Source organism: Rhinatrema bivittatum, chromosome 4 (genome assembly GCF_901001135.1).
Source record: "Rhinatrema bivittatum chromosome 4, aRhiBiv1.1, whole genome shotgun sequence".
In the NCBI taxonomy this organism is placed as follows: Eukaryota; Metazoa; Chordata; class Amphibia; order Gymnophiona; family Rhinatrematidae; genus Rhinatrema; species Rhinatrema bivittatum.
Window position 1 is genome coordinate 312,857,509 of NC_042618.1, and position 26,171 is coordinate 312,883,679.

The following is a 26,171-nucleotide window of genomic DNA, read 5'->3' on the forward strand; positions in this document are numbered from 1 at the left end:
TGACTGATTCAGAAAGGGTCGATGCCTTTTCTGGACAGGGTTTCTTTGGCGGCGGCTCGGACGATGGCGAGGTCGATGATTTGCCTTCGTCGATGCCGATGTTTCTCTCGACGATCCCCTCGGTCCTGAGGGGGAACAGAGGTAGTCGATGGCAGGGAAGTCATCGACGCTGGACGGACCCCGGCCGGTGCAAGATACTGGCGTGACATGGATGGTGCCGGTTCGGACGATGTCGAAGCTATGGATGGAGTCGGATTTTGAGACCAAAAGAGAAGTTCCATCTTCTCCATTCTGGCTTTGCGACCTTTTAGTGTCAATAAGGCACATTTGGTGCAAGTCAGGACATCATGTTCACACCCTAGGTACATTACACAGACTTTATGGGAGTCTGTGATGGACATTGTGCGAGCGCAGTCAGGGCACAGACGGAACCCTGACACCATGGCCATCCAAAAAATTGAGCCGCGGTGTGGTTGACGGCCAGCAGGCCGCGAGGGTAAAACTAGACTGTAATCGACCGGAACCGGGGAAAAAAAAACTTATCGGATCACCACGGACATAGAATGTTAAATAGGGGGACCCTATGGGGTATTAACAAGTAATTCCGTGAGGAAAATTCCTGTCAGGAATCTCTATAGAGCTCCTTAACCCACATGGCTACTGCTGCGCGGAAAAAAGAAGACTAAAGGGGGACCCCTGCTGGTTGCAGAGTTAGTGCCATCCTGGGCATGCCCAGTAGGTGCCAGTCAAAGTTCTAGAAACTTTGACAAAAATGTTCCGTGATTGGGCTCCATCCTGTGATGTCACCCATATGTGAGGACTAGCATCCTGCTTGTCCTGTGAGAAAAAGAGCTACTCCTCTCCCTTTTCTGCCTCTCTGTCCCTTCCTTAACAAGTTGTAGCCTGCTATGGCCGAATCCCAATCATGAGAATCCGTGAACCATGTCTCTGTAATAGCAACAATGACCAAGTCCGCCTCCACCATTAGAACTTACAGGTCATAGAAACATAGAAATGACGGCAGAAAAAGACCAAACGGCCCATCCAGTCTGCCCAGCAAGCTCCCACACTTATTTTCCCATACTTATCTGTTTCACTGACCACCAAGTTCAGGGCCCTTGTTGGTAACTATTTGATTTGAATTTCCTGTCACCCCCTGCCATTGATGCAGAGTGTCATGTTGGAGTTGCATCAAAGGTGAATCATAAAGCTTACTGGTTAAGGGTAGTAACTGCCTCATCAAGCAAGTAACCCTGATGCTTGTTTCCCCAGACTGCACAGATCAATGCCTTGTTGGATGTTGTCTGAATGTAAATACTCTTTTACACTTTTCCCCCTGCCATTGAAGTAGAGAGCAACACTGTATATGCATTCAGGCTTAATTGGTTTAGGGTAGTAACCGCCACAATAAGCAAGCTACTCCCATGCTTAGTTGTTTACCCAGACTGTGTAATTCAGACCTTGTTGGTTGTTGTCTGAATGCAAATCCTCTTTTCCACATTTCCCCTTGCCGTTGAAGCAGAGAGCAATGTTAGAGTTGCATTAACCGTGTGAAGGCTTATTGAGTAAGGGTGGTAATCACCAGGCAGTAGCCACCATTCCAGCAAGTCACCCCCATGGCTCTTCTCTTCATTCCCATCCTCTAGCCTTTATGGATCCACAGTGTTTATCCCATGCCCCTTTGAAATACTTCATAGTTTTAGTCTTCACCACTTCCTCCGGAAGGGTATTGCAGGCATCCACCACCCTCTCCGTGAAGAAATACTTCCTGACATTGGTTCTAAGTCTTCCTCCCTGGAGTTTCAAATCGTGACCCCCTAGTTCTACTGATTTTTTCCAATGGAAAAGGTCTGAGATTTTATTGCCCAGACTACGAGAATTTGTGCTCATAGCTTTCCAGCTTCTCTCCTTCAGGTTCCTGCTCTTCTTCAATCAAGACTTATTTTTAATTCTTAATTACATTTGGAATATTTTTATAATTGTTCTTTTAAGATAAGAATGAGGATTATGTTGTGTAAATCAGTGAAACAAACTCCTCCTTTAATGCATTTTGACTTGCATTTTTTAACAGAGCAGAATCTGAAAAATGTACAAGGTATGAAGAATATTACAAGGCACTGTAAATATTCTTATATCACTCTATTAGCTGTTCTTTGCCCAGGTTGGAGGACACCCACAAAAGTCCCCGTTATGGGCAACTGGGAAAGCATTTCTGAGTACTTAATGATGATTTCCAGGCAGGCATTATTTTCAATCAACTAAATCTAAGTATTTTTCAGTCTATTTCTTGATCATGAATGCCTGCTGCTGTAAAATGTGTATTTTAATGTCGGTATAGAAAAGTTGTTAAATAAATAAATAAATAAATAAACTTCTGGGCCTGTTTAAGTCATTTCAGGATTGTACAATTAAAAATCTGAAGGCCCAGAATAATTTGCTTAGAGCATGTATTAATGATGTGTTTCTTATTATCTTTCCCCAGAAATCATCTTTATCACATCACTCTTTACAAACAACCTATGACTGATAGATTCTTTTGCATCTCAACATACTGTAAAATGACCCATTGGCATGATCATATGTTTTCTGTGCATTGAATTTCTAGATTCTGTTTATGAAATCTTACCTATGACAGCATTTGGTTCTGTTCCAAAGGCACAAACACAGGGAGAGCCTGAGGGAACCTGAAATTTGGAAAAACTCCATTTTGAACTGAAGTATTTTGGAAGGAAGCTGGCTGATGCCAAACTGAAAAAAGAAACAAAACAGACTCAGATTATTCAAAGCCACTCAAAGATGCATGGAAAGTAATCTGAAAGATTTTGCTTAAATAATCAAACTTCCTCTAATAAAACATTCAAACACACAGAACTGGAAAAACTTCCCTTTTTTTTGTAATTAAGATTTTATTGAACTTATAAACTTACACAAACATCTAATGATACCAGTACCAAACAAGAGCGCAAATACAGTTCAACCTTTTCAATGCTATTATTCCCTCCCCACCCCCGACCCTATCGTCACTAGGGACAATACTATAATGTATAAGGATACAAAGCACACACAATATGTTCTGCAAATACAGTAGTATAGGTTCAGGTAAATAGAGTTTCCATGATCTTCTTGGTGTTTGGGTACTTGCCAGGTTCTTGTGGCCTGGTTTGGCCTCTGTTGGAAACAGGATGTTGGGCTTGATGGACCCTTGGTCTGACCCAGCATGGCAGTTTCTTATGTTCTTATAAAAGAATGTTAAATAGACATTACCAGACCAAATCTAGTGCAAAGTAAGGCAATAACATTAAAGTACAAACTACCAAACCTAAACACCAATGGAAACTATATCTCAATTGCTACACTGAATGAATGGGTCCCACACCCAAAGGAATCCCTCTAAATGGTCTTTACGCAGAGCTGTCAATCTCCCCATATAAAATACTGTTCACAGTCTCTTAACAGCAACATCGGTGGCGTAACATTCTTAGTCCAAAAAGTGACTAATTCACATTTAGCTGCAAACACTGTTTGGGCCACCAGGCGAATGTGCACTTTGGGAGATCCTCCAGAAACAGACAAAAAATACTTTCAGATCATTAGCAACAGTCTGACAAAATTTCCGATAAGTCACCGATTTGTGACCAAAAATTCTGTCCACCATAAATAATAGAAAGTGCCTGTTTGACCACATTTCCTCCAGCACGCATCAGATTGAGTAGAGTATATTTTATGCAACCTCTCTGGTGTCCAGTACCATCTCCTTAATACTTTATAGCTGTTTTCCATAATCATCATAGATATGGAACTCTTCGCTGTGCATCAAATGGCTCTGTTCCATTTGTATTCTTCAAGAACTTGCCCTATATCTTTTTCCCACAGTAATTGATATCTAACTTACCCTCAACAGATGATGTCAACAGTAAATATAATTTAGATATCAAGCCTCATTCCACACCACCTCTTCTACACAAACTTTCAAAGGGAGTATAGGGTCTTGCTACACACTCACGTATCATCTTATTCTGTAAAAAAAAATGACAGTTGAACATAGGCAAAGAGATCTGTCTCAGGAAGGCCATAACCCTCTTGAAGATCTGAAAAGCTTAGCATATTCCCATCCTGAAATAACTGACCCAACGTAATCAATCCCATTCAACCCCATCTTCTGTATATCAAAATTAGTATCTTCCGGAATAAAATCAGAATTAAAGCAAATACTTGTAAAAGGAGAATGATCCTTATGCTTCATCAATAAAATTATAGAAGCAATCAAAAGCTTTAGTGTGATTGCTGTAAATCGATTAGCCAAATATCGTACCCAAGCTTGTTTTTTGGGTGCATACACTATTTCCCTGAAAGTTCAGTCTCCCCCCCTATAGAACTCCATTTTTTCTGCTGTAAAGGTTCACAATAAACATATGACCTGAAGTTGGGTAGCAATATAATAATTTTTAACATTGGGAACTGCCAATCCCATTAATTTTGGTCTAGACATCATCTGCTGGGCAATCCACGGGGGCCTCCTTCGCCACATAAAGCTAAAAAATATGGCGTTGCAAGTTTTTTTTAAAAAAAAAGGAATCCGAAATTTCAATCAGCAATGTTTGGAGCAAATAAAACCATTTAGGCGACAGTGTTATTTTAACCACTGCTATACGGTCCAACCATGAAAACTCACAAGACTCCACTCTGAAAATCCTGGACAGTTTTAGGCATCAAAGGTACAAAATGTAACCAAAATGTATCCTTCCAATCAAACTAATATTTAACAACTATGACTCAGTCATATTCACTTTAAAACTGGATACTTTCCTATACAGATTCAATTCCCTAATTCAGTGGTCCACAACCCTGTCCTGGGGGCTCCCCAGCCAAGGTTGGGGACCACTCCCTAATTAATATCAGTAAGGTCAAGAGAGGTTTACTTATAGTAAATATAACATTATCAGCAAACAATGAAATTTTATATTACTCTGGACCCACCCGTATCTGCGCATATCTCCCATACAAACAAATCTTCTCTGCAAATGGTTCCTCAATAACGAGATAAAGGGCACCCCTGTCTGGTTCCCCCGACCTAAAGGAATGTCGATTAATAACCCCAATTAACTTTAATCCTAGCCTCAGGGTTTAAATAAAGGGATAGCCACCCATTTCAAAAGTTGGGTCCCAAGCCATCCTTCCTCAACACATGCAGCATAAAACCCAATGCGCTCTATTTCAGAATCAATAGTCAAAATACTACTTCCATGTGGTTCAGATCTTGCCCACCAGGCCAAGTTCAGAATCTTACTGGTATTATCTGCTGCCTGTCTGCTTGGAATAAACTATGATTGATCAGTCTTCACCAATCCCATAATGAGTGAGTTCAAATGAGTCGCTAAAATTTTGGCCAGAAGTTTCCAATCTAAATTTAGCAGAAAAATAGGACCCACAGCCAGTCATGCCTGCCACATTCATAGATGGAGATAGTTGAGAGTCCATCAGTAGGGAATTAAATAGATATTCCAATGGAATATACAACACGTCTCCAAATTGTTTATAATATTTCGCTGTCATACCATCCAAACCTGGAGCTTTGTTGAGCTTCAAAGAGGCTACAGCTTGAAGGATTTCCTGATTCAATATTCTTCTATCAAGCATAGAAGTCTAGTCCTCAGTTAAACCAGAAAGGGAAATCTCTCATAGATAATTCTCTATCTCTGCTTCTTAATTGAGTTATCAACGGGTACATAAAGCTTTATAAACGTGAACAAACTGGACCTAATCGATTCATTATTATAAAGTACTTCCCCATTTGCATTCTTAAGTTTGACAATCTGATTGGATTTTTTTCTGACACTTTAATTTTCACACTAATAATCTACTAGGTTTACTGACAAATTCAAAATACGTCTGTGACTAAATCCATCTTATACTTAATATCCTCAGCAGATAAGGCATTATATTTTCCCCTTTTCTGTCTCCAGCTGTCGCAACCATTTAGGATTACTAGATTCTTTATGTAACCTTTCAAGATCTTTAATAGTCACCTCAAACTCACTCCTAATTTTTTGTTTTTGTTCCTTTTTCATTACAGCCCAGGAAATTAAGTGACCCCGTATAACAGCTTTCAAGCCATCCCACATAAATTGTATCTGAACCTCACCAGTATCATTTTAGAAAAGATATTCACTAATGTCATTTCTGATATGACTGCAAAGATCTTTGTCGTCCAATAAAGAATCATTTAATCTCCAAAATCAAAGTCCTGAGTCTGATTCTGAAAGTGTAAAAATAAAGCTAATGAGAGCATGATCAGACTACGTAAATATACCAAAATCACAGAAAAATGGACAGAAAGACGAGAATTATCCACAAAAAAAAAAAAAAAAAAATCAATCCGTGAATAGGACTGGTGCATGCCAGTATAAAAGGAATAATCTCGAGCTCTAGGATTAGTAAATCTCCAGATATCTATCAAATCCAGTGATTTCATGAAGGCCCTTAATCTAATTCTGTGATTCCTTCGTGCTCCAAAACTATTATCTAGTCGTGGAGCAAGAGTAAGATTAAAATCTCCACCAAAAATCACCCACCCCTCCAACATCCCCACTAATTGCTCTCCAAGTCTATCATAAAACTCCCTTTGATTGTGATTGGGTGCATAGATATTTACAAAAGTGAGCATATTAGCTCCCACCTGGATCTTCACTAGCAAAAATCTCTCTTCTTTATCCCCAAGTACTCCCTTAACAGCAAAGTTCCCACTATTTTATTCCAACAGTATTGCAAGCAAATATTTGAGAGTATGAGTTATTCTGCAGTAATCTCATCTTTTTTTCTCACATTCGTCTCTTGAACAAAGAATATCACAGCTGTGAATTGTTTAGCCTCCTTAAACAAAAGTTGATGCTTCTGTAGCGAGTTAAAGCCCCTTCACATTAAGGGAAACAATTTAACCTTCGCCATCAGCAAAATTCCAGACTGCTAATGTCCTATGTTTGCCCAACTCTATAAACCCATTCCCCCTTTATATCAAATCCAACTCCACCAAATCCCGTTGCTCCTTTTCCCTATTGCTCCCTTTCTTCACCCCCTCCCCCCTCTCCCCTCCACACTCATATCCCTTACCCAAAGTGATTTCCATCCCATTCCCAGAATCAAGACTAACCCGGTGAGCCACTTCATCAGCACACCCATAAACCAATCAGGAGGTGTCACATGCCTCCAGGATAACCATACCCTAAGCTCATAATTTCAACACAGCATCATATTTAAGAACCCAAACATTACAGAAATTTTTCGCTCACAGCAATATCAGAGAAAAAAAAACCCCAGCAAAAAGCAGGCAAAAACCATAAGACTCAGATCATAAACAGAATTTGTTAGATTCATTCTTTCTCTAGCAGCGAAAAGCAATCAATTAAAAAAAACATGCTCAAGAATTGTAGTCTTCTTCAGGTGACATCTTCCCCATCTGAATTGCACTGAAGTCACCTGCCTTCCCTATTGATATACTGCCATTTAGAATGCTCCCGCTGTGGAAGAGGTAAAGGCGTGTTTGAAATTTTCTTGACGGTGCTACCCACAGTACTCAGGATTTTACTGGCTTCCTTTTGAGTGCGCACCTTAGATGTTACATTGGTTAATGGTGAAGGCTAGACTAAAGGGATACAACAATCTATAATGGATGTTTCCCCCTTGCAAGGCCACTGTTACTGGCTTCAAGTCTCTTCTGCGTTTCAATGTCATTGATGACAAATCCTGTTATGATTCAGTTTTATTATTTTTCCAAGTTATCTGCCCTATCGACCTTGCTTTCTTCATGACTGCCTCTTTAGTCTAAAAATGATGGAGGCATACAACAATATCTCTAGGCCTGTTTGCACTTGCAGAGACCAAACCTCTATACGCTGTCTATAGTCACCTCAGGAATTGCTGCTTCAGGGTTTCCCACTCCAAGTATAACTTTACAAATAGGCCAGCCTCTCTAGCACTTGGCACGCCTCCTGTGAAGGAAAATCCCTTCAAATCTATAGTCTTCTGCCAGATAGCCATGATATGTCTGCTGGCTTTTACACCAGATTTGGGGTCTAGGAGCTCTAAATTTGTGCCTTAGTTTTGGGTACTTGCCAGGTTCTTATGGCCTGGATTGGCCACTGTTGGAAACAGGATGCTGGGCTTGATGGACCCTTGGTCTGACCCAGTATGGCATTTTCTTATGTTCTTAATGTGCTGAAAATCACATTATTTTACAGGTCTCCTGTGGAGCTATAAACTCAGTCAGCCATCCTGGAGCGGTGACATTACAATCTCTCGAAAAACCTCTTTCTGTTTTCTCCACAATCAGCATGTTAAGTAGCTGTTGGTGCTATTATATTGCAAATATCTGGTAAGTGTTCAGCCATTTTCTGGTATAGCCTAATTTTTGCCTACTGGACTTTTTTTTTTTTTTTTTTTTTTTTTTTTAAATAAGGCTGGTTATCACAGAATCCACATGCCAACATGGTTGACAATTTAAAATTAAGCACTGAATGAAAAAAACACTCTTAAAATTTGTTTTCAATCTTCTACCAGTTTGTTCCACAAATATCCCCTAGTCCTAGTACTTTTTAATTTCCTCCGGAGTTTTGGGACTTTATCAAATCCAGACAAACACGTGCTTAGTATAGGGTATTTATAACTTCAAGACAATTCCAATAGGTGAGGAAAGCAATTTCTCTTTCCTAAATCCATGCAGGCTCTTCTTCAGTAATTCTATTCTTAACTATCATTTCCACCATTCTGTCCAGCACCATCAGGCTTGCTGGTCTGTAGTTTCCTGAATCATTTCGGGAGCCCTCTTCACAAAGGGGAGGCAGATGTTAGATACAGAGGCAGATATTGATGATAGGTTACATATTAACATGAGTGGATATGAAATTTCATAGTTGAGCTCTTTCAGAACTCTGGGCTAAAACCATCATTTCCTAGTGAGGTGATACTATTTCATTTATTTGATTTGCTCTGGCATCTTTTCCAGATTCAGATTGATTTGCATCATTTCCTCAAAATCATCACTTACAAAGGCTGGTTCCGGCATAGTGAAGCAAAGAATTCATTTAGGTTGTCTGCTACAGCCTCACAGACTTCTTGCATTTGATGTACTTGAAAAAGTTTTTGAAGGTAATATTCAAAGAGGAAATGGTTACAGAGGGATTCTTTTATTTTTACTTACGGAAAAGGACAGGGGTTAGATCAGGCAAGGGAAAGTACATGTGGGGGATTTTATTTTGAAAGTACTGAACATCCTTTCCCATGGCTACAAAATGTTTGCTGTCCTGTGTCTGGCCACATTTTCAAAAAGAAACTGCTTGGACTTCCCTATGAAAATTAGCTTGAAGCCCCCAGGCTGTATAATTATTGCCTCCCCCCCCCTTTTATTATTGTTTGCTTCTTTGGAAAGTATCTCCTCTAATTCTCTCCTAGCCTGCCTTAAGGTTTTACATCGAATTTGCCACAGCTTATGTTTTTTCCTATTTTCCTCGGGACTTGCTTTCCATTTTTGAAAGGATCTTTTTTTGGCTCTCCTAGCCTCTTTTCTCAGCACCATTCAGCAGTCCTGGTGGACATTTTGGTCTTTTTTTTTAACCAGTTTATTCCAGGTTTTTCTGTGCACCTTTTCCCCTTCCGTCTGCCTTTCTAGTACCTTTTTGCTAACTTAACTTTCATCTCCACTTTTTGAAAAAAAAATGGAACGAAAAGTGAAGCGTCAAAATAAAATCTCTGCAGACAGTATAAGGACAGCATGCTAAAGGGCTAGGCAGCCTATGGTTGTAGTTTGTTTAAATAAACACAAATTCTTCAAAGGGAGAGCCCCGATCTCAGCAAGAGATGGCTCTAGCCTGTAAGTCACTCACGCCATGCTCCCCAGAGTCATAATCACCTACCTAGACTGCTTGTTCCTTTTTGGGTCTTCTGCTGCAAAGATGTGCACAGTCCCGTGATCGCTCGATACGCAGATTAAGGAAGCATCCTGATTGAAATTAATGCTGAAAAGGAAACACCAGAAAAATTAGTTCTTAGGAAACAGCTAGAGCTGAAACACTGAACATATTTTCTGTAACACAAATCAATAAACTGAAAAAACTGGGAATATGCATTTACACAACTTTAGCATAATACCTAGTAAAAATGGAATTTTGAAATAACCTGTTAGTTTGTACGGGGATATAACTGTAATTATTGCTATTACATAGTAACAATAAACCTCACATTAAGGAGCCGATGCAATAAATTTGCGTAGAAAGCGGGTGCTGAACAGTCAGCGCCCGCTTTCTTGGGGCACCATGCAATATTTATATTAGGGGGTCGCGTTAGTAAGGAAGCGCTGGGGTTGCTTGTGCACCTCTAGCTCCTCCTTGCTAACGAGAACCCGATCAGCGTCGGCGGTCCACCAGTTAGGAAAACAGACGCTGAGTTTATCGGCGGTTTTCCTGAACGCCGCACAGCCAGGGGGTTCAGGAAACAGATGCTTTTCATTCAATCGTCTGTTTTCTGCACCCAACTGCCAGTGTTTTTTCTGTTCTTTAACTTTGTTTTTCCTCCTACGATATTAAGTACGATATTAAGTACGAGGCAGTACATAATGGAGTTTCGTCTACCTCATCCCCATTTACAATCTTGTCTACCTACAATGGTCTTTCTCCAGGCTCTTATTTAGTGAACAACTGAACTAAAGTATTGTTTAAATATTTCTGCCATTTCTTCATCTCTCTCCAAACATTGTTCTTAGTCACCTTTCAATTTCACTGTTTCACTTTGGGCCTTCCTTTTTTCTCTGATACATCTGAAAAATGTTTTGTCACCTCGCTTTACCTCTTTGCTAATCCTTTCTTCCACTTGAAGAGGTGAACCTTAGCAGAGTTTGTTTTTAGACCAGACTCAAAATATAGAGGTATTCAAGCAGTTTTGTGTGAAGCAGGAGAAAGTATATAGGGGTTTTTCCCTCACAGCAGATGGCAAACACATCTCTATTTGAAACCAAAAGACCTTCTAGTGGAGTCTTTCCTAGAAGCTAGAAGGATATGAGACTCCATCAGATGAATAGAGGAACAAATTACCTCTGTCAACATCTAGACCATGAGGGCTAAGGACCTGATTTTCTGAATTATGAGTCGGAAAATTCTCTAACTGAATTGGTTCTGTGCTGTCTGCTGACAACTTTATTCCATCCACTGTGGACATTAAAGCAATAATCCTTTATGTGGAAAGGAATGGGTCATATCTAGCAGATCTATAAATTCCAATTGAGATGTCTTACTCATAAGGAATGCTAGTAATTTAAAACAAACATCTATCTGGCCATAGATTCGTTTGCACCTTCCCGAGATGTGCTCTTGACCAACCAGGGTACACAGGTACACAGTTGCTACAGCTAAACATTTAGTACATACTCAGAGCTGATGCTAGACCAAATGGCAAATGCAATACCGAAGGCAATTTCCCCTATTACAAATTCAAGATACTTCCTGTGACTGGGATGCATCTATATGGGCATAAGCATTCTTGGGATTCAGAGAGAATAATCAATCCACTTTTGAAATAAACGAAATTCAGTTGCCCAGAAAAAATATCTTGAACCTTTATCTCATTAGAAATGCGTTTCAGGGCCTTAGGTCTAGGAATAAATGAAGTCCTCCCTGTGCTTCAGGAAATCAAGACACACTTGAGTAAAGTCCCTGCCCTCTTTTCAGTGATGGTTACACAGTACAGGGAGGCTGATAATTCAGTGCTACTTAACTGGATCAGCGTGGATTTATCCGGCTAAGTGGCAGTGGCAAATATCCGGTCCTGTCCAGCAGCCGCCACTTAACTGGTACTTATCCAGCTAAATAAATAGTTAGCCGGATAAATTGTGGGCAAGAAACAGGCATTCTGGAGAGGAGCTATTTATTTATATTCCACTTTTTAGTACTTCAAAGTGGATAACATTCAAGTTATCCACTTTGAAGCCAAAAAAAAAAAAAAAGCACTAAATAAACAAACAAACAAACAAACAAACACATAAATAAATAAGTACTGTAGGGTATTTCCCTATCCCCAGAGGGTTGTACAATCTAATTTGTATCTGAGGCAATGGAAAGTACGTGATTTGTCCACGGATACAAGGGCAGTGGGATTTGAATCTTGGTGTTCCCTGGTCGTAGCCTGCTGCGATAACCTCCACACTACTCAGTAAAAAGAACCTTTGGCCATATCCAAAATTTCAACTCTCAGCTCCAAGTCCGGAACCTAGGTTTTAAACTAGATTCCCAACTTACCACCAAAGCCCAGGTCCAAGAAGTAACCAAAATGGCCTTTTTCCACCTTTGTCAGCCCTCTATTTCCATCTTTCCTGAAAGACAGTGCCTTTGTAACTGCTGTCCAAGCCTTTATAATTTCCTGCCTGGAGCACTGTAACTCGCTATCAGGCCGATACAGTAAAACCCATGGGAGAGCCGGCGCTCCGAGGCGAGTGCCCCGCTCAGACCAGACCATTCTCCTGTGCGCGCGATTTAGTATGCAAATGAGGGACCGCGGTAAAGAGGCACTAGGGACACTAGCGCGTCCTAGCTCCTTTGTTTTGACAGGAGCGGCAGCTGTCAGCGGGTTTGACAGCTGACGCTCAATTTTGCCGGCGTCGGTTCTCAAACCCGCTGACAGCCACGGGTTCGGAAAATGGACGCCGGCATAATTGAGCGTCCGTCTTTCGACCAGCGGGTTACAGGCCGATCTAAAATTTTTTTTATTATTTTTTTAAATTTTGGGGCCTCCGACTCAGATAAGTCTTATTTGGCTAACTCACTTAACTGGATATGTTTGAATATCAACATGTCCCAAATAGAGAGAGGTGTGCCAAGAAACTCGCACATAGTGATTTGGAGGGATTCCCAAAAAACATGTTTATACCCATTCTGTACAATTTAGAAGACCCAACTATTTGAGGTTATACTGGACCAGTTTACGACAAACCTCAGCCTTCCCCCATAAGCAAAGTACTTTAAAACAGATACCAAGGTATTGGCTATGCATTCTAAATCTAGTCAAAACCCATTCTTGAGCTTTGGTGAGTGATGCTTTTGATTATGGGGTTCTGAGCTCTCTGAGATGAGGACCCTGCTGTTGACAGGGCTGAGGAAAATGCCTCTGAAGAAAAGTGTCTCTTCATCTACCGGCTCATAAACTTCCAATCCACCCTCCTCATGCATCAGGAAGTGGCTGCAGAAAGGGTCTGAAACACAGCACAAACGGTCTTAATTTGAGCTAACACTTCCTTGCTCTTATCCACATAAAGGTACTCTCCACTGCAGGACATGTCAGCATGCCTGTACTGCACACATCTGTTCTCAGGTCTGAGGCTCGCAGCCATGAGAAACTGTGAATCCAAATGACCATGGCAAAGAAATCTTGATGCTGTGTCAAAAGCATCATATATGGATCTGACCAAATACTTTCTGTACTCCTCTCTTGAGTCCAATAGCAAAGTCTCCCATTTTCTCATGAGGGGGGAAACTGAGAATTTCCTTGCTGCTTCCAGAATGGAACCATAAAGATCTAGTAAGAGGCTATGCAGGAATTAAGCATAGCATTCTGAAAAGACTTTCTCCCAAAAGGGTCTAATGTCTGGGACTTGGGGGGGCACCAAGGAACAGTTTCTAGACCTTATGGCCTTCTTGATAGTGGATTTGATTACTACTAACTTCCTGTGGAAGTTGGGGTTTCTCGAATCTGGGAGCCCTTTTAGACATGATACTTTCCTTCTACCTTCTCATTAACTGGAGGGAGGGGATGGATCTCCCACATTCTCATCTGTAAACCTGCAAGGTCTGATGGCTGACATGGTCACCAGTTCCTTGGGGGATTGAGGAATTTAAACAGACCTACCATAGGTGCCTTTGGTTCTCCTCCTATCTCTAACTCAAAGAAAATGGCCTTTACTATTGCCTGAACAAAATTCATGAAGGTGGAGATCTGTTCCTTGCTTGTGGAAAAGAGGAATCAGAGGGGAAGCCTATGAATCCCTTCTGATCAGAGAAATTCTCAAACTCATATGAAAAATCCCATGACTCCTCAGACTCCGATTTGGAAATTACTACCAACAGTGGAGTCTGAGGCTGTCCTGGCCTTCTGGTCATATCCTTGGTAAGACGTCCAGATAAGTGGGGGAGGGTTTTAGAATTTGATGCACCGAGGGACAATCTGAAGATTCTACCTCTGTTACCCTCTGTGTATATGATGCAGTCGGTACTGTTGATAGTGTTCCATGGGGCACTGTGCATGCTCTTTATGTCTTCCAATACTGTGAATATCTCAATGACCAGTTGCACTGCTATCAGCATCACCTTTTCTTTTTCTCTTTTTAAATTAAAGTTTTTATTTATGTCCAACAGGTACATAATTGTACATACAAACTCCAGGCTAATTTAACAAAAGCAAAGTAAATACATCATTAAATACAGCTTTTCATTTTCTGAATACACTCAACATGTACAAATAAATTGCCCGTATACAGAAAAAAACCATCTGTATTCAATGTACAAATCTAGCATGTGATAATGCCTAACATAAATCATAAATTGTAATCCTTTATTTGCGTAAATCATCCTTTATTTTACATTATCCCCCCATCCCACCCACAACCTTCCTTTTCATTATTTTACTACAAAAAGTTCCAAAGGACACATCCAAACCATAAGTATGTAAATCCAAACCACTGAGGCAACAACCATTAAGCTGTCATGCATCAGATCATTCCAATCAATATAGGATTGCTAGGACTGCTCAAAATTACGTAACCATTTCCTTCTCACTATTGTTAGTTTATTCATATAGTAAATTGTATTTAATTTGAGATGTACGCTTGTAAAGGATCCTTCCAGTGATATGCCACCTCACATCTGACCGCCAAAATACTTGTCGAGCCACAGACAAATCTGAGCTATCACCCACAAAGGTGTGTATATTTAACAGAAAAAAATATTGTACCTTTCGGAATCTTATTCCCCCACTATATCATTACACCAGCTATAATACTGCATGTCAAAATTTCTCTATGCTCACACATTCCCACCATGTGTGTAAAAGGTCCCCTGCATCCCACAACCTCTCCAACATTTGTCCTCAAGTTGTGGAAACAGCTTGTGCAGGCGAGCAGAATTCATACACCACCTAAATAAAATTTTACAACCATTTTCAACAATATTAGCTGATATCAAACTCCTTTTCGCATGTAAAAAACATAAGTCCCACTTATAGTCTTCCAGTACTGGACCTAGACCTCTTTTGCAGGCCAAAATGTGAGATGGCTCATGCGTTACATCCCCATTTAGCAAGGCATATATTTTAGATATACCCTGAGTAACTTTATAGACCTGTCCAACAATATCCTTCAAAATGGGATTTTTATTTCCCTAAGGTTCAAGTACCTCCTTCGTCTTTAATCAGTGCCCAATCTGCAGAAAAATAGTAATCAGCAGCAGACAATTCAAAATCTCTCCAAGTTGTATCAAAATCTGCAACCTGATTTCCATCCCACATTTGTTCTAATTTAGAGCATTCCTTCTCTCTCCACCTTGTTGCAACCACAGGGGCATACCCTGGGGTAAACTCCCTATTGTAGTGAAAGGATACTTTATGAGAGTATTCCTTATCCCCTATGAAGTGTATCCTCCATCTGTCCCACAAATCTAGTTTAAGTGCAATAACCAGAGCTAATACCCTAGGTATTATTCTCCCCCCCACCAGGGAGCCAAACCGTTAACCTCTGAAAGTATCTCATTTAACATCGCCTGCTCCATACCAATCCATCTCTTACTTTGCCCTCCTTTGTGCCACTCTAGTACCACTTTTAATTGAGCACCTACATAGTACCATTGTAAACACGGTATCCCTAGCCTTCTCTAACCTTAGGAAAGTACATCACTCGTCTCGCTACCCTAGGTGGTCTCCTTTTCCAAATGAAATGGAACAATTATGTTGCCACAGAGCGATCCACCCTTCCAGATATAAAGACTGGTAAAGTCTGGAATAAATAGGAAATTCTGGGTAAAATATTCATTTTTATAACAGCAATTCTTCCTAGCCAAGAAAATCACTCCTCTGCCTGCTTCCACTTTCTTCCACAATTCCCCATAGTTTAATCCAAACAGATCCTTTAATTGGGAGCTAATTTTCACACCCAATTACTTCAACCCATTAGTAACTATTTTAAGCAAAAATAGCATTGCTTCTAGTATCAAAGATGCCAGTGCATCAGAATGAGGCAGATGGCAAGCAACGGTCTTGTGAATCCTCCTATTCAATTCCTCCTCAAGGAAAGTAGACATCTTCTTTGGTCACCTGAGGTATATCAGAGGCTGTACTATGAATCACTGGAAAATCTCACAGCTCCATGTTCTCTCTGCAGGACTAACAGCCCTCCTGACGAGGCTACTTGGGAGGACATATGGCAGCTGCCAGTATCTCCCTGCTCCTGGCACTAACAGGGACCAATGATGATGCTTCTTAGCTGCAGTGGGGGGGGGGGGGGGAGGTACAGGTACCACATTGTTGCCACTGAACAAAGCCCTTAGTTTCACTTCATGGGGGGAGTAGTGAGAAGAGTCTTCATGCCCATGCCACCTACTGGTGCTGGACCTCAAGGATGAGTGATTTTCCCCCCATGACTTAGCACTGCCAGTGGACAGTGCAGCTCTTGGGGCCACCAATGACGAGGCAGCTGGATTGGACTTACATACATTCAAACCAAACATACATTCAAGTCAAACATACTGGAGAAATTACTTACCTGATAATTTTGTTTTCCTTACTGTAGACAAATGGACTCAGGCTCAATGGGTATCGTGTGCTCCTGATAGCAGTTGGAGACGGAGTCACATTTCAATCTGACATCAGCACTACATATACCGGTGCAGGAAGCTCTGCTCTTCAGTATTCTCCTCGAAAAGCAATTGTGGATATATGTGTGTTTGAATAACTTGATTAACTTGAACTGGTTGACATGAATTATGGCTGGAGACCGCCAGTGCACTCAACCGAGAAACGCCAACACCCAGTAACTATGGGTGTCTTAACTAGGGGTAAAGTGTGGCTTACCCGTGCTTGTCTTGCTCTCGGGGATTGTCATCCGAGGTTTCCGTATTTTGAGGCAGCCGTGGGCGGGATACTGAGTCCATCTGTCTACACTAAGGAAAACGAAATTATCAGGTAAGTAATTTCTCCATTTCCTAGCGTGTAGCAGATGGACTCAGGAACAATGGGATGTATAAAAGCTACTCCCGAACCGCATGGGAGGCTGCCCGTGGCCCACTTAGTACTGCCCTTGCGAATGCTGTGTCCTCCCAGGCCTGAACATCCAGCCAGTAGAACCTAGAGAAGATGTGAATAGAGGACCATGTCGCCGCCTGACAGATCTCGGCAGGTGACATCATCTTGGTTTCTGCCAAGGACACTGCCTGGGCTCTGGTGGAATGGGCCTTGACTTGTAGAGGTAGAGGCTTCTCTGCCTCTACGTAGGCCGCCTTGATTACTTCTTTGTTCCAATGGGCTATGGTTGCCCGCGAGGCCACTTCCCCTTGTTTCTTCCCGCTGTGAAGGGCAAATAGGTGGTCCGTCTTTCGTACGGATTCCAACCTTTCCAGGTATCGGACTAGGAGTCTGCCGACATTAAGATGGCAAAGAAGGCGAGAGTCTTCAGAGTCCTTATGCTCATCTGGAGATGTCAGCGAGATGGTTTGGTTTAGATGGAAATGAGAAACTACCTTTGGAAGGAAGGAAGGGAAAGTGCGTAGCTGTATGGATCCCGGTGTGAATCTGAGGAATGGTTCCCGACAGGATAGTGCTTGAAGTTTGGAGATGAGACGGGCTGAACATACTGCAGTCTTCAAGGTTAGAAGCCATAGAGACAGCCCGCGGGTAGGTCTGAAAGAAGCTCCCGCTAGGAAGTCTAGTACTAATTTGAGGATCCATAGAGGTACCGGCCACTTTAGTGGTGATCGGATTTGCTTGACACCTCTCAGGAAGCGGGAGATGTCTGGATGTGACGATAGACTGTTGCCGTCCCTTTGGCTCTGAAGCAAGCCAATGCGGCAACCTGAACTTTGATGGAGTTGAGAGACAACCCCTTTTGTAAGCTGTCCTGCAGAAATTCCAGGATCATGGGGATTTTGAGTGTCTGCAGAAGTATGTTGCGGTCTTCACACCAGGCTTCGAATATTCTCCATATTCGTATGTAAGTTAGAGACGTGGAGAACTTGCGTGCTTGAAGCAAGGTGTCAATCACTGCCCCTGAGTATCCTCTCTTTTTCAGGCGCGTCCTCTCAATGGCCAGACGTTAAGAGAGAATCGAGTTGGGTCTTCGTGGAGGATCGGTCCTTGCTGGAGCAGATCCCTGTGTGGAGTTAGAGACAGGGGGCTCCCCTCCAGAAGTCTTCGCATGTCTGCGTACCACGGCCTTCTTGGCCAGTCCGGGGCCACTAGAAGTACTAGCCCCCTGTGGTGTTCTATCTTGCAGATAATCCTGCCCAATAGTGGCCATGGAAGAAAGGCATACAGCACGTATTCCTGTGGCCAGGTTTGGACAAGGGCGTTGATCCCCTGGGATTGTGGGTCTCTTCTGCGGCTGAAGAAGTTGGGAACTTGGGCGTTGGACCAGGTTGCCAGAAGATCCATGGCTGGAGTTCCCCAGCAGTTTATTATCAACTGGAAGGCTGTGGTCGACAGCATCCATTCCCCTGGGTCTAGACTTTCTCTGCTGAGGTAATCCGCAGTGATGCTGTCTTTTCCCACGATGTGTGCGGCCGAAATCCCTTGCAGGTTTGCTTCCGCCCACACCATTAGGGGGTCTATTTCCAGGGACACCTGTTGGCTTCTGGTTCCTCCCTGGCGGTTGATGTAGGCCACTGTTGTGGCGTTGTCTGACATGACTCTGATCGATTCTCCCCGGAGTCTGTGACTGAATCGTAGGCAGGCTAGTCTGACTACTTGGGCTTCCAGTTGGTTGATGTTCCATCCCGACTCTTCCTTGTCCCATTGCCCCTGGGCCGTCAGTTCCTGGCAGTGGGCTCCCCACCCTCGTAGGCTCGCATCCGTGGTAAGCAAGACCCAGGGTCAGTGGGGATAGCCTTACTCCCTTGCTCAGATGGTCTTCTTGTAGCCACCATAGGAGCTGGATCCGTACATCCGCCGGTAACTGGAGGCGAACGGTATAGTCCTGGGACATCAGGTTCCATCATGACAGTAGGAAACGTTGTCGTGGTCGCATGTCGGCCCTTGCCCATGGGACAACTTCTAGGGTCGATGTCATGAGGCCGAGGACTTGGAGGTAGTCCCATAATGTGGGGCGAGCGCCGTTCAACAGTTTTCTCAACTGGTCTATCAATTTCCTTCTCCTTGTAAGGGGAAGGACAACCTTGTCTTGTTGGGTGTCGAATCAGACTCCCAGGTATTCTAGTGATTGGGAGGGCTGCAGGCAGCTCTTGGTTGTGCTGACGACCCACCTGAGATTCTGCAGTAGATTCTTGACTCTGGTGGTCGCCTGATGACATTCTTCTGGAGATTTTGCTCTGATCAGTCAATCGTCCAGGTACGGGTGTACGAGGATTCCTTCTTTCCTCAGTATCACTGCCACTACAACCATGATTTTGGTGAACGTCCGAGGGGCCGTAGTTAGTCCAAAGGGGAGCGCCCGGAACTGGTAATGGTGGTCCATAATCGCGACGCGTAGAAAGCGCTGGTGGTCATGATGGACCGGGATGTGCAGATAGGCTTCGGACAGGTCCAGGGAGGTCAGAAATTCTCCCGGCTAAACTGCCCTTATGACAGAGCTCAAAGTTTCCATGCGGAAGTGTGGTACCCTCAGGTAGCGGTTGACAGACTTGAGGTCCAGGATGGGCTGGAACTTTCCCTTTTTCTTGGGGCCGATAAAATAGATGGAATAGTGCCCAGTATTTTGCTGGTGTGTGGGCACCGGTGTTATTGCTTTTAGGGCGAGCAATTTTGTCAATGTGCCACTCCCCCTCTTGGAGGGGGGAGTGGCAAAGGGATTTCACAAATTTGGAGGGACGCTGTGGAAGTCCAGATAGTATCCCTCTCGAATGATGGTTAGGACCCACTTGTCCAACATTATCTCGACCCATCTTTGGTAGAATAGGGCAAGCCTGCCCCCTATGGCTTCTTCCTGTGGATGGGTCTGTTGATTTTCTCATTGTGGGGTGCGGCTGGGGCCTGGACCTGAGCCAGTTCCCCTCTTGTTGTATCTGTTCCGAAAGGACTGGCCCCTGCCTGCGGGGCAAGGTGCTTGGTATGTATTTTTGTACGGTCTAAAACGTTGTGATCCTCTGCCCTTGGGTGTTCGGGAAGAGGGGCGATGGCTTCTTTTGTTCTTGTCCTCCGGTAGTCGAGGTACTGGGGATTCGCCCCATTTGTCTTCTAACTTCTCCAGTTCGCTTCCGAACAGGAGGGCTCCTTTAAAGGGCATTTTCGTGAGTTTCGTCTTGGAAGTCGCACCAGCTGACCAGCTTCAGAGCCAGAGTTGCCTTCTGGCTGCCACTATGGATGAGACGCCCCTGGCTGAGGTGCGCACCAGATCAGAAGTCGCATCCGTGAGGAAGGATATCGCTGGTTCTGTTTCGACGGGCGTGGAGGCGTTCCTGGCAAGTGACAAGCAGGCACGTGTGACCATGGCACAGCAGGCAGCAATCTGGAGTGACATAGCTGCCACATCAAACGACTGTTTAAGGATTATTCCAGACGTGTGTCCTGGGCATCCTTGAATGCCGCGCCTCCTTTGACTGGAATGGTAGTGCGCTTTGTGATAGCGCAGACCATGGCGTCCACTTTGGGAAACACCAGGAGTTCTTTGGCTGAGGGATACAGTGGGTATAGGGCTTCTAGGGCCCGTCCTCCTTTGAAACTGGCCTCCGGAGCATTCCATTCCAGGTCGATCAGTTGCCTGGAGGGATTTCCCCCTCCTCCAGGGAGTCTTGATCTTCCTCCGAGGTGTCCGTGTCCCCTAAGAAGAGGCTATTGTCCGGGGGGGGGAGGGACACAGCTCTGGGAGGCCAAGAGGGGCCTAGTAGGTTTGGTCCTCTGGTGGAGGCTGTGGCTGTGTCCCCAGTGGCGCAGATTGCGCCTGGACGAAGGTTGGTAGGCCTTTAAAGAATTCCGCTCAGGAAAAGGTTCCTGGGTCCATATTGAACCCAGCGGCGTTCCTCGAGGGCCCCGTCTGAGGAGGGGCCAAGCTGGGGATAGAGAGGTCCGGGGTACTATTGGTGGAGCTGGACCCCTGCACTGGCGGAGGGGGGCCTTGCCCCAGTTCCCCCAGGGCCACCTCGCACTGTAGGCAAAGGGCAATATCCTCTTCGTGTTGCGCAGCTCTAAGGGGGCAGGCTGGGCAGAGGTCTTGTACCTTGGCTTTCTTGGCCGGTGGTGCCATGGTTTGGGTGCGTAGGTTGTTCAAAACTGGTCTGTGTGTTTATATGCGCACATCGGACGGCTTAGATATGCACTCCGGGTGAGAAGATGTGCGTGCAAACTGCGAAGATATGCATGCAGGCCGCTATGTGCGCTCACAGAGATGCGCGCGCATGGCTGTGCGCACAGGCTTAACTTGTGCGCCCGGCGCCATTGAGCGTGTCGCTGTGCACACGGCACAGATGCGCGCACAAATAGGTTAAGCGCACGGGTCGCTGCTGTGCGCATGGCTCAGTTAAGCGGACAATACGGCGATCAAAGAGGGAAAATGGCGCCGACAGCCATGCTGGCAAGATGGCACCCCCCCCCCACCCCCAAGAGGGTCTCCACATGGGAGGACCCTCATGCCGGATCGGGGTCTAGCCCGGACGGGGCTGATGAACCCGATGGGACAGACGCCGGCTGGTGATCTGTGCAGCTATCCAAGCCTCGGAGACCGGAGGCTTTAAGAAATGTTTTCTGCCTTACCTTGTCTCGGTGTTTCCCAGTCTCGTGCCGGGCGGTCTCTGGCTGTGGGGGGAGAGGGAAAGTTACCATCACCGCCGCGCTCTGTATTGCACCCGCTGTCTCTCAGCCACTCCCGTTCCTGGGGCTATGTCCACGCTGGGAACTGGCTACCAGACCGAAGCTTACCTCTAAGAAATCTGAGATCTAAGTGATCTCAGAAATCACCTCAGGAATTCTCAACGGGGGGAGGGACCCTTAGGTATCACCGCAGGAGAGCGGGGGTCGTCTGTAGAGGTAAGATTATTTCTTCTTTGTTTTGGAATTTTCTTTCTTCTTTTGGTTTGGATTTTCTAACGCTGTGCAAGCATGTGTAGATTCCCAAACTGCTATGGAGACTGAGAAATACTGAAGAGCAGAGCTTCCTGCATGGGTATATGCAGTGCTGACGTCAGATTGAAATCTGACTCCGTCTCTAACTGCTATCAAGAGCACACTATACCCATTGGTCCTGAGTCCATCTGCTATACCCTAGGAAAATTCAAGTTGCTCTCTCCAGAGTCTCGGACTCAGAGACATCTTTTGACTTATGGCACACTCCCAAGACATCATTCAGACTGAAGAATGGAATGAAATCATCATGAGGGTCTGTGATTACACTGAGTACATTTCTTGAAGTTGCTGGCACAGGTCTGACATTACTGAAACTATAAGCAATGCAAATCAAATAGTGAAAATTTCAAAAAACCCCAACCAGTGCTCACCAATACAGTGGGACTAAGGCTACAAAATAGTAAGAAAATCTGAAAAGACCGAAAAACCTATTTGGAAATCCTATTGGTCAGCAGACACTACTGAAAGGAACCTCATGAAAACAAAGACCAAACACTGAACAAAATGAAAACAGTCCATTAGGTACTGTGAACAAAAAAAAAGCTGAAGGGGCCCATGTAACTCTGATGGGGCAGAGACCACTCACACATGTAAAGTGGAAAGCTCTAGAAAGCTCTTCTAAGATGATCCTCTCCTGGGCTCCGTTGATGACATCACCCAAATGTGTGGAATGCACATTTTGCTTGTCCTCAGAAAGGATGATGCTTTCTCTCCATCACCCACACAGCATACTGGCTTTCATTAGCAAGGAAAGGATGGCATCGCTTTTCACTTCATCATAGAACACTGCCATTCTATGATAAGCAACAGCATCCCCTCTCCGCCACCAACACAAAATTCAGATAATTAACAAGTACTGCATAGAACACTCTCTCTGCTGCCATTTTATGAGACCCGATGCCCAATAATGAACAGTCAGAGCCTCTTTAAATGTCATAAGAATCTGGCAATCAGGAGCAAACAATGATTGGCACCTCTTCTCTGCCACCAACCACAGGAGACAGTTATCAGTACTATAGAATTTAATAGATTTAAGCTGGCTTCCAGCGTTTTACGCTAGAAAGCAGTTATTTAAAAACTTACCAATAGATATTTGCTGCTTGAGATCCTCTCCTCAGCTCCTGGATTAAATGCCCTGATGTAGTATCAAATATTCTGATGAGGGTTCCCTTAAAAAAAAATACATGATTTCCTTATCAATATCAAAACCATCATTTAGGTCTATATAGCGTCTATACTGTTATGTTTAAAAAAAATTTTTTAAATTAATTTTCTAACATTACAGCATAACATGTACTCATATCTGAGTACAATATAGAATATACAAATGCACCCAGTAAGTACATTTATGAACCATTCCAACTCTCTAGTGACCCCCCCACCTTCCCTCCCATCCTCCATCCCCCCTTTCCCTCACATATGTTATAAGGAGGTCATACAGAAATGCTTCAACAGGAATGTCAAGGAAATAAGATTATTAAACTTCTCTTCCTAACCAAAGTCATTCAGAATCTGACAAGTTTTAGGGGGAAGTTTTGAAATATATGAAAGCCATGTGTCCAAAATCATTTTCTTCCTTCTGGGATTTAATGATTTGCAAGACATCTGTTCCATGACTAATAGAACATGTATTTTATTTCTCCAAAAAGTAACTGATGGAGTGATTGGTTTGTTTCCAAAAATGTAGTTAGTCTTGCCAAAAGCAGAGCCTTCTGTATCCAGGATATCTGTGAAGAGCAGTATGATGTAGACCGAACAACCCCAAACTGTATGGACAAAGCAATGACTGTGATGTAATCCATTCCAAGTAAGTGTAAACTTTTCTTCAGAAAAACTGTATTTTGGGACAATACCAAAAAGAATGACCAAGATTGCCTACTACAGTAGAGCACTTTATACATAAATCTGAATCTGCTATATGTGCTAAAAAGGCATGATGTGATATAAAAGCTCTGTTTAAGAACTTATATTGGGTTTCTCGTAACTCCACATTGTTTGAAATTTTTGTACACCAGTAAAGCAGGCAAGAAACATCTTTATAGATAACTGTATTTGTAATTCTTCTGCCCATTTATTCCCCAGTGGTGTGAGGTCCCATCTATCCTCGGTTTGACAGATGAGCAGGAAGGCACTTTGGACAACCAGTGAAGTGGGGAAAGCTAAAGGCAATACTGGCCAGAATTCGGTGAAAATATAGAGAAAAAGTGTTGTAACTTTCCCTGCAGATATACGCTAAGATATACCATGAATGCCCTAGCTTTTCTTCTCCTCCCCTCGACATTCCAACTGAAAGTTGGAAGGAGTAAAGAACACAAGGACTGGACTGCATGAGTAAATACAAGTCACTAGGTTGTATATCAAAACCCCAAGCGAATAACTCACTGCCAATTCTAATAAGGAGTTACCCACCGAGATAGAGCCCTCAGCCTGCTTTGAACAGCTGAAACAGAGTGAATCCCCCAGGGAAGAAATCCAGAAACACTCCACCAAGAGACAGGAAGCTGGGTTTGTTTGTTTATTTATTTATTTATTTAAAACCTTTTCTATACCGTCGCTAAGTTATATACCATCGCAACGGTTTACAAATAGGCACATAGACTAAGGTAAGTAAATGTAGGATATCGTACATTCTAACAGGTGCCAGTAAAGTTCGGTTACAATTTCATAAATAAAATGCAAGTGCAAACCCCTGTAGAACAGGATTTCTTCAACAGCATGGAAATCCTAAGGGCACCAGGGCAGGGTCAGTGTGATCTCAGAACAGACTGCCCACCAACCTGGCTTATTAATACCTCAGCCATGATCACATTTACTTTCCCCAAGGAAGCATGCAGTCCAGTAAATGGAACAACTGCTGCATGAGCCAGGACTCTCCTGTCCACAGCCAGGGTTATCCCTAAAATGGGGAAGTTTAGCTTGCAAGCTACTGCAACCAAAGAGCAGCACCTCTGTTGTGGGGTCCCTCATCCCCCAACTCCCTAAGCCATGGATATGACGATAGGTTGAAGGGTATACTTGCCATTTAGATGGACTAGAACCCTCCTCACTGAGGTAGGGTCCCGCAGGCAAGAATGACTGGCAATAGTGGTCCTCCACGAAAAACACCCATTGAGCTCAACAGATATCAAAGGTAACTCCTAGACAGGAGAAACACCTAAACTTCACTGGGGAGCTATCCCGAAGAGGAGATTCCTGGTATAACAGGGATACCAAATCTGAAATGGAGGCCTCGTGAAATAGACCTGCTGTGCCTTAGGACAACCTAAGGAGAGCACTACCACTCGACCAGCTCTCTGATCCTGCGAGGAACAGAGAGTGACATCCCTTCTCCAGGAAACAGAAAATGAGGGACACCCATTGTAGGGGTGGACAACCAGGCCTCCGGGAGGAGCCCATAAGGGTTGCTCTGTGAACCCAGTTGTATCTACCCTTCCTGAAGGGACAGGAAAGCAATGGAAATCAGGGCTTCCTGATCCTGAAAAACTCTCCAGGTGAGAGTGGGGTTACAGTCACTGATTACCGAGGTTCAGAAGCGACCAAATCTACCATTTGCACCCACCTTCAGATGGGGTAAGGCCACCATGGTAATCAACGGAGGGACCCCAGTAAAAATGGTCCAATGACCATTGCTGCTGTCCCCCAGTCCTGACCTACAAGGAGATGCACCAAATCAAAAGAATCAAGGCTCCAGTTCGGCGATAAACCTGCAAGGGCCGTAGCCCCAGGGGTTTCCCCAAAAAGGGGATTTCTAACATGGGAGGGGTCAAAAGACATTGCCCTCTTCTGAGGAAGGGGAAGACTCCCGACACTACCTTCCGGGTATCCACTCCCATAGGGGTTCATCCAGAAATGCAGTCTTAGGTCAG

General features: G+C 43.7%; 1 protein-coding gene across 3 annotated transcripts in view; it reads right to left on the bottom strand.

Moving 5' to 3' along the window:
• Nucleotides 1-26,171, bottom strand: part of WDR45B (WD repeat domain 45B) — a 147,194-nt gene that overhangs the window by 10,645 nt on the left and 110,378 nt on the right. For all 3 annotated transcript variants that reach the window (XM_029600268.1, XM_029600266.1, XM_029600269.1), the window contains 3 exons: nt 23,389-23,474; nt 9,906-10,007; nt 2,627-2,748 (listed from right to left, as the gene is read on the bottom strand). In XM_029600268.1, the coding sequence (XP_029456128.1) occupies nt 2,627-2,748; nt 9,906-10,007; nt 23,389-23,474 (310 nt within the window). The remainder of the gene's footprint in view (nt 1-2,626; nt 2,749-9,905; nt 10,008-23,388; nt 23,475-26,171) is intronic.